Here is an 8,706-nt window from a genome sequence, read left to right on the forward strand (position 1 = left end):
ACCGGCTCGGTGCGGAGCCGTCCTGTTTCCAGAGCAGCACCGGCGCCGTCTCAGCCGCAGCCGCGCTGCGCTACTTCCGTTCCGCAGAGGGGCGACGAGGCACCAGCCAGACTCGACGGTGGCGGAGGTCCGGAGGTCCGCAGGTCCGCAGGTCCGCAGGTCCGGTGGTCCGGACACAATAGAGCGGGTAAGTTCTTCGACCCGAAACAGGCGCTCCACGGCGGCGGATTTCTCCGTGTTTGTTTGGCAGAGCGCCGGACTCCCCTCTCCGCCCTGCGTGCGCGTGTGTACGTGTGTGTGTGTGTGTGTGTGCGCGCGTTCCCGGCCGAAAGGCTTCAGTTTCGGACGCACGCTGCAAGGAAGCAAACAACCAGAAACAACAACAACAACAACAACAAAAAGCGAGACGGTTGAGTTGGTCGCACACGGAAAAATGGGCTCCGACTACGTGCTGGAAGCGGGAAGCTGTTCCCGGTTATCGGTCTGGAGCCGTTTCACGCGTGTTCCGTTTTAGAGGTTCGGTTCCACCCGGTTAACGGGAGTTACCGGCGAGATGAACATTACCGCACGTCTCGTGCCAGAAGTCGGTGGGCCTGAAGTCTCTGCGGGGGGGGGGGGGGTTAGCAGGTAGCACTAGCCCTGCGCGAGGAGGAGGAGGGGGGGGGGGTCCTGCCCATCAAAGGTAAACTAACCTTTAATTTGATAAATCAAAATAAACGGCAGGTTGAAGATGAGCGTCATGAAATGGTTCAACTTCGGTGTGCGCGTGCGAACGGTGCGATTTAAAAATAAATAAATAAATTAAAAAAATAAAATAAAAAATAAATAAAAGCTAAGGCTAGCGAACTAACCGGCAGTTTGTTTTAAAACCGTCACAAAAAAATAAAAATAACGTTAAAAAAAATAAATAAAAACCAACTCGTCCCTCTCCATCACGCACACACACACGCACGCACACACACACACACACACACCTACTGCTGCACTCGTTAACTGGTTATAAATAGACTCTTTAAAATGAGATCTAATGTTGACATTTAGGCTCAATGGTTCTTCATAATTACTTTAACTTCCTTTTTAAATAATCAAGTCAAATAAGCAGGTCGGAGTCCTTTGGACAAAAACAAGAATCCAAATTTAAAATCAGGATGATAACCAGCAGATTTTAAAAAAACACAATAGGTTTTAAATGTGATGTCTTTTTGTTTTTGTTTTTGTTGAAACTATTCTGAACAAGCTGTAATTTCCTTTTATAGACTTTTTTTGTTGTTTGTTTGTTGGTAAACCAGTAAAAAAAAAAAAAAAAGTAGTCAACACGTGGCAGTTTAAAGAGCAAGATTATCATCTGTTGGATAATCAATTACGAATCTCTTGCCCCGTCAGGGTCCGGCTCTTCTTCCAAATCCAAAAACCGGTATGTCGGATGAGGATTCCCGTGCCAGCACCAGCTCTTCCTCGTCGCCACCTTCCTCCAGCCAAACCAGACAGAGGGACACGCTTTGCAAGAAGAAACGGGAGAGCAAAGCCAGCATGAGCAAGACCTCCAAGCTGCTTTCCACCAGCGCCAAAAGGTACGAATTTAATTTAAAAAAAAAAAAAAAAAGTAGGAAGACCTCGGAGGCGATCGCGGGTTTTTATGTCATAAATCGGATAAGAAGGGAAAAAAAAGTTTCATTTTTTTACCTCGATGGAGGTCTTTCAAGAACCCTCTGAAATGTGGAAATCATTTCAATTTCTTTACCATTAAAAAGGTGTAAAATGTGATTTGCTGGCGGGGTTTTTATGTCATAAATCGGATAAGATTTATGACATAAAAACCTAAAACTAAACGGGGAAACTAAACGGTTTGCAGCTACGGTTGACGTCGGACAGCAGGACAATTCAAATACTTTGAAGCGTAAACGGCAAACGTGCAGAAGAACAAGTTTTTGAGAACTCGAGCAGGAAATCCAATAAAGCAGAGGAACACATGTCCATTTCTACTCGCGCCGTCGTTTCAACAACGCATAACTTAACAGTCACAAGATCTGCTGCGTTTCCAGAGAGCAGCACAAAGCTTCCCTTTTCTCTCCTTCCACACTCGAGGTCTTATTATAGCCCACTTTAACTATAGCTTTATTCTTTCTTTACACAAGAAACCTGGAGCAGAAATGTGCCAGCCGATTGACTCCCCCCAGTTACGTGCTCGAAGAGGATTGATAAGTGAGGGATTTTGCGTTATTGTGAAGTGATTTGGATAAATAAAGCTCTTGCGTTGTTTTGTTTTGAGCTCTTGGGGATGTGATTGTGCCGCAGCTGATTTTTGGTTCCTTTTGTGTGCAGGATTCAGAAAGAGCTGGCCGACATCACGCTGGACCCCCCGCCAAACTGCAGGTGAGTTTCATTGTGATTTAAAAGCTGTTAAGTTTGTTTGTTAAAAGCTTTTAGATTTCTATCCAGTCGTGTTCTTCGTCAGTAATCGGACCGTTTTGTTTTGTTTTGTTTTTTATGGCGGATGTTGTTAAAACCTTAACTCCGTCTGAACTCCACATTTCTTGATCCTTCAGTGTCGATAACTTCACTTTATTTAACAATACATGGAGATATTTCTACAACATTAGATGTGAATCGATGAGATACAGTAAGTCTTTGTACATCGCTGCGACTCGGGTCTATTAATAATTCTGCAATTGTTTTGCTTTTTAGTCCATCCAAAACTATCTTGCACCCGAGAAATTGCAAACACGTTCAGCCCGTGGACCTTTTTAAAATATATAATGCTTATTTTTTTTTTTTCCATTTGAAGTAGCTGTAAGTTTGTGTGAGATGGATGGATCCAAAACCAAAAGTATAAATTACAAAGGAAAGGCTATTTGGAGCTGATAGACAGCATATTAACATGGATTTGTTAATAAAAATAAGAATATTTGGTTGTTTTAAAGCACAAAAGCAAACATTTGATTCTCAAACAATGACATTTTTCAGATTTAAATTCATTTAAAGGGAGATAAACTGAATATTTTGGATTTTGAAAATTTCATAAAATAATTGGCTGATAACGTAATGATGAAAATAAATGATCAATCTGCACCTGTTTTACTGTGATTTATTTTGTTAAAAATTTAAAAAAAATTTTTTAAAAAAAATCAACACCGTCTGGGTATCTGCTGATAAATGAAAGAAAAACAAGTTGATATTTATTCTCAGTCACAGCCTTAAAACTACAATATGTTTCTACGTTTTATTGTCACTGCTGCCACTTTGCTTCAGACTTTTTTCCTCATGCATTAAACAACAGGCATCGTTCTGGGGGAGGAAAGCTGTTGAATTTTCAGTTTGCTGGCTGCCGCCTTTCATAAACATGAAATGAAGCTTTTATTTTTGCTGCAGGGAAGCAAAAGTGTTCAAAACAACAACAAAAAACAGTATTGCTTTTATTAATACAGTAATCAGTTATCTTTTTCTCTGTGGGATGATATTCAACTATGTTCTTATGCAGAAACAGTAAACAATTTTAACAGTTAAAACTTGACAAACGCCAACAAATAAAGAGGTGGAAAGGAAACACAAACAACAGACTCAACTGAAAAAGGACTAAGTGACTGAACAGGTGATTTGTGTCTCTGACTGAAGCATGATGAAGTTGTCGGGTTAATTTAATGGCCTAAATCATGGATTAAAGATGCATGACTGCAGCTGAAAAGCTCAGACACTGAAGGACAAAACACAAGTGATGAATTTACAAATAGGTCAGGACGGTTAGTTCATAATGGACTAATTACAACAGCGCTGTGTGACAGCTTAAAATACAACCTGCCTTAAAACCATGTTTAATTCAGTGCCTGCTGTTTTATGATAATCTGTTTAATGTAATACACAAATGCCCACAAGGGGGCGATATATTCAAATTCATTTTTAGTTCCAAATTCAGTACTGCTTAATCTGCCACTTATTTTTCCAGATTAAAGTATGAAGTGACATGTTAACACCATGTTTTATTTTTTTGTCTGAGCAACAGATCTAAAAAAAAACAACAACCCAAAGATTTATTATTTAGAGAAAGAAACCGCAAATCTTCACACAGAGATGCTGAAATCCCAAAACTCAACTCTGGTTTATTTCTATTATCACCTTTCATACAAGGATGCAGCCCACAGAGCTTCACATGAGAACAAAAGCACACACACACACACACACACACACACACACACACACACACACACACACACACACACACACACACACACACACACAAAAGCAAACAAACAGAACAATAAGTTTAACAATAATAAAATACAGATGAAAGGAAACGAGAGACATAAAATGACTATAACAAAACGACTTGTTAAAAATCAATAGGTACAAATCAGTAAAATATAATAAACACAGCAAATAAAGACAACAATTAAAACTTAAAAACCAAGATGATAAACGTTACGCCAAACTAAAAACCGAACATAAAATTTTGCACCTTAAATGTGCAAAATAGTTGCTTATAAATTAGTTGTTGATGAATTTATTCCTAATCTTTCCACCTCTATATGAACTAAATCCACTTTATCAAATAATGAGAACATATGAATTCCTTGCGGAGCTGTAATCATCTCTGCTGCTCAGTTTAAACATTAAAGACGGTTTTTGAAATCTTCTGTACAAATGTCTTGTACTCACGAACCCTCAAGAGGCTCAAGACTGCATGTAAGAGGGATAAAAGCTGCGCCGCTTTGAGGAAGAAAAAAAAAAAAATCAATGCAGATTACAGATCATGACGTGTCGGCACGTCGCCGGGGATTTTATCCTTGAACTTAATCATCTTCTGAATGATGCACGAGGGGAAACTTTGACCGCTCCACATTTTGAAGGAGGGATATATTGAAACTATTTGCACGATCAGAAAATCTGCCAAATTATTCTTTTCTTTTCTTCTTTTTTTTTAAATTGAAAGAAATCCATCATAAAGCAGCGCACTTCAAAAGAAGTCCCTGATGGGATTTTCTTCGTCTTGATTCCCAGAGCTTCAAAAATACTGGAAATGTTTCTTACACTATCAACTTCACCACAAGTGCTCTTTACATTTTTCTTTTGGTGGGAACTTCCCTTTAATGAAATATATCAGGCAGATCTTGAATTGGGGGATTCCGCCGTGTACTGTGATTCATCACGTTACACACACACACACACACACACACACACACACACACACACACACACACACACACACACACACACACACACACACACACACACACACACACACACACACACACACACACACACACACATGAATGACCCTCATACTGTAGTTCACACTGCATTCATTACTGCCATTGATGCCGATCTCAATCTGATACTCGGTGTGGGTGTCTTTTAAAAAATAATAATAATAATAATAATAATTTAATCCCTCTTTGATTTGATTTATTCATGAATGTGTGTTTTTGCTGTGTGCGTTTCATGCGTGTGTGTGTGTGTGTGTAGATGAGATGAACTTTGTAACGGCACGTTGTTGTTGTTGTTTGTGTTTGTGTTTTTTCCTCTTCTGGATTATTGATGAAGACAAAAAAATTAAATCAATAAATTATCCAAACGTATTTTACCGCGTTGAGATGATTTGTGGCGCGTTTTCTGCCCCGCAGCGCCGGCCCCAAAGGAGACAACATCTACGAGTGGAGGTCGACCATCCTGGGACCGCCGGGCTCCGTGTACGAGGGAGGGGTCTTCTTCCTGGACATCGCCTTCACGCCCGACTACCCCTTCAAACCCCCCAAGGTACCCCCCGCCCCCCCCAAAAAAAAAAAAAAAGACGGGTGCTGCATTCAATTTTGTAATTTTGTTAAATTTCTTCTTCTTTAGTTTGTTTATAATCTCTTTTTTAAATTTAGAATTTTTTTCCTTGAATTATTCTTAAATTATTTCGAAACGTGCCTTTTTTCTTAATGCTGCGTTCAAGAGCAACTGGGGAGTCGGGAAAGTTTTGAGCATCCGAAGCGGGATAATACACCTTAAAGGCTCGTCGAGGTGGGAATATCCTCCCCTGTGGAATTGTGGGAGTTTTTTTTGTGTGTTTTTTTTTTTTCAAAGCTCTGAGACGTAGGTTTGGCGTAATGTTGACGTGGCAGCGTTTGTGGTTAAGGGAAGAAAATATGCCCCCAAAAAATACGCTACTTGGTAATTAGCCTCGTCTGCCTGGTTTTTCTAGCTGCGTTAAATGTTGAAAACGTCCGTTCATTGAAATGTAGCGTACGAATTTCAATTTCCAGCAGCCTGAACGCACGTTTTATCCAACATTACTCAAACAAGAAAACATTACGGTGTATTTTTGTGTGTTTGGGGACTTTTATGCTCCTGAGTTTCAGCACTTGTGTTGACGGTCGATCTGTGTACTGATAAGCAAAAAGGGATTTTCCTTTCGTGATCATGTTTCCTTGCAGCTGTAGTACCTGTATTCGGCCAGCAGGGGGTGGTTTTTGTTGTTGTTGTTTTTGGGTCTCCAGACAAATACAAGCAAGTTCGGTCTCTGCGGTCCAATACTAAACTGAATATTCCTCAATTCTTCCAATTTTCTGAAATGTGTGACTGCTTGCTTTAAAATCATAGAATCAACAACTGTCGATAAAAAGTCTCACAGTAAATTCATTTTCAGGGGTTGCATGTCCTCTTTTAATAACTGCTTTATAGATAGATAGATAGATAGATAGATAGATAGATAGATAGATAGATAGATAGATAGATAGATAGATAGATAGATAGATAGATAGATAGATAGATAGATAGATAGATAGATAGATAGATAGATAGATAAGACTTTATTAATCCCACAGTGGGGAAATTTAGTCATCACAGCAGCATAGAAACACAGTTTGGGAAAAAGAAAGGTGCACACTGAGAAAAGAAAATGACAAATACGTATCCAATGAAATAAGATGGATAAAAAAAAATTCTTTAAAAAAAAAAAAAAAGTAAGACCAATGAATAAATAAACATGTTGTTGTTGTCGTTGTTGTGTGTCTGCAGGTAACTTTCCGTACGAGGATCTACCACTGCAACATCAACAGTCAGGGTGTGATCTGTCTGGACATCCTGAAGGACAACTGGAGCCCCGCCCTCACCATCTCCAAGGTGCTGCTGTCCATCTGCTCCCTGCTCACAGACTGCAACCCAGGTAAGACGAGAGAGAGACGCGTCGACATTGAAAAAAACTAAAAGAGCGAAGCAGCTCATCCATCTTCCAGCTGCGCAAAGTTTTCCCCTTTTTTTAATTGTTTAATTTCTTTACAGCGCCATCTTTTCTGGTTTGTTTGTTTGTTTGTTTTTTTCCCCCAATGAGTTGTTGACGTCAAACTGTGAGAACTTGATCCTAAACTTCTGACACAGTCTGAGTTTTGCCGCCGGCTGTTTTTGGTCACCAAAGAGCCACATTGTTTGGAGCTTTGACAGCCAGCGTTAAAGGGCCTTTAGCGGTTGTTTGTTTTTTTTTATTACGTGCTCAGTTTGCTGCAACAAACAGGGAGAAGGAATCGTTTCAGTTTTCGCTCGTTCCTCTGGCTGCTTTTTTTTTGCAGCTTGAAACTGGATCAGAAGTAAAAACACTTGAGTGAACAAGAGTGTTTCAGAGGAGCTGGTTCAGAAAAGTGATTTTTAAATCCCCTTTGAAGCCCCTAAAACAACACTTTCTATGGTTTTACAAATCAACACAAACCTGAAACTCAAGTCTTGTAAATGTTTTGACAGGAAACCCGCTGTGTTTTCTCTGACGTCCTATTCTGGTTTATAAATGGACTTTGCTGCTCGGAGTAAAGGCCACCGGGGAGTGTTTTTTTTATTTATTTACATTTTACCAGCCTCTTGGAGCCGCAGACTCGTTCAGTCCCACAGTTGACGCGCTGCTTTCAGTAAAGATTTGAGACTCTGCTCAAATATTTTACTATTTAATGTAAAATTTAAAAAAAAAAAAACACGCTCTTATTTTGAAACAGGTAAATTAAAGTAGTATTAAAAACGGGGAACTTGTTTAAAAACTCTTTCAATCGCCTCCGATTTGGTTTTTGAGTTTTTTGGACTATTCGTACTTTTACGTGCAGATGAAGTTAACGTGAAACATGTATATATATATATATATATATATATATATATATATTTATTTTTCCCGCCTCAGCTGATCCCCTGGTGGGAAGCATCGCCACCCAGTACACGACTAACAGAGCGGAGCATGACCGCACAGCCAAACAGTGGACGAAGCGATACGCCACATAAACCCAGCGAGGAAGAGGAGGAGGACGAAGAGGAGGAGGGGCGGGTGGGATCTGGGTCGTTTGTGTCGGGGGGGTTATTTCTATCTCAGATTTTTAGTACTTTATTGTCTGGTATATTTTTTGCTTCCTGATTAAGTTATCTCCACAAATATGGTAATAAAGGAACACAATGGAAAGGAAGTCGTGTCCGCCTCCTTGTTTTTATTTTAGAGGTCACTGACAGAAATACAAAAAATGTAGCTTATTAGCAGCCTGTTTTTAATCAGGAAAGGTTTTTTTTTATTATTTTTTTTTTATGTCTGCTCAGCACAACCATATCCTGTTTTCCTGTTCATTATAGGTCATGAAATTTCCACTTTTTAGTCAGTGAAAGTCCGGGAATTTGACATCGACTCTTGTCGTGTTTAATGTTCATATATGCGGCTTATTGACGCTAAAAGTTACCATGATGTTACTGATTTCTCTGCAGAGCCCC

At 39.7% G+C, this 8,706-nt stretch overlaps 1 protein-coding gene across 1 annotated transcript; it reads left to right on the top strand.

Moving 5' to 3' along the window:
• The first annotated feature begins 21 nt into the window (after positions 1–21).
• Positions 22–8,411, top strand: LOC138633878 (ubiquitin-conjugating enzyme E2 E1). The gene is made up of 6 exons (XM_069720399.1): positions 22–187; positions 1,384–1,571; positions 2,323–2,373; positions 5,616–5,748; positions 6,994–7,141; positions 8,135–8,411. The coding sequence occupies exons 2-6, from the start codon at positions 1,417–1,419 to the stop codon at positions 8,230–8,232; spliced, it is 585 nt and encodes a 194-aa protein (XP_069576500.1). The 5' UTR covers positions 22–187; positions 1,384–1,416; the 3' UTR covers positions 8,233–8,411.
• The last annotated feature ends 295 nt before the right edge of the window (positions 8,412–8,706 follow it).

Source organism: Brachyistius frenatus, unplaced genomic scaffold (assembly GCF_029030835.1).
Source record: "Brachyistius frenatus isolate BFR_SWC_R1_liver_20210118 unplaced genomic scaffold, ASM2903083v1 Contig_239, whole genome shotgun sequence".
NCBI lineage: Eukaryota > Metazoa > Chordata > Actinopteri > Embiotocidae > Brachyistius > Brachyistius frenatus.

What these genes read in the sequence shown, in the direction of transcription:
- LOC138633878 (XM_069720399.1), top strand. Translation starts at nt 1,417, where the DNA reads ATGTCGGATGAGGATTCCCGTGCCAGCACCAGCTCTTCCTCGTCGCCA. An exon ending in CTTTCCACCAGCGCCAAAAG is followed by an intron (nt 1,572 to 2,322) that starts GTACGAATTTAA and finishes TTTTGTGTGCAG; the next exon opens with GATTCAGAAAGAGCTGGCCG. An exon ending in GCTCACAGACTGCAACCCAG is followed by an intron (nt 7,142 to 8,134) that starts GTAAGACGAGAG and finishes TTCCCGCCTCAG; the next exon opens with CTGATCCCCTGGTGGGAAGC.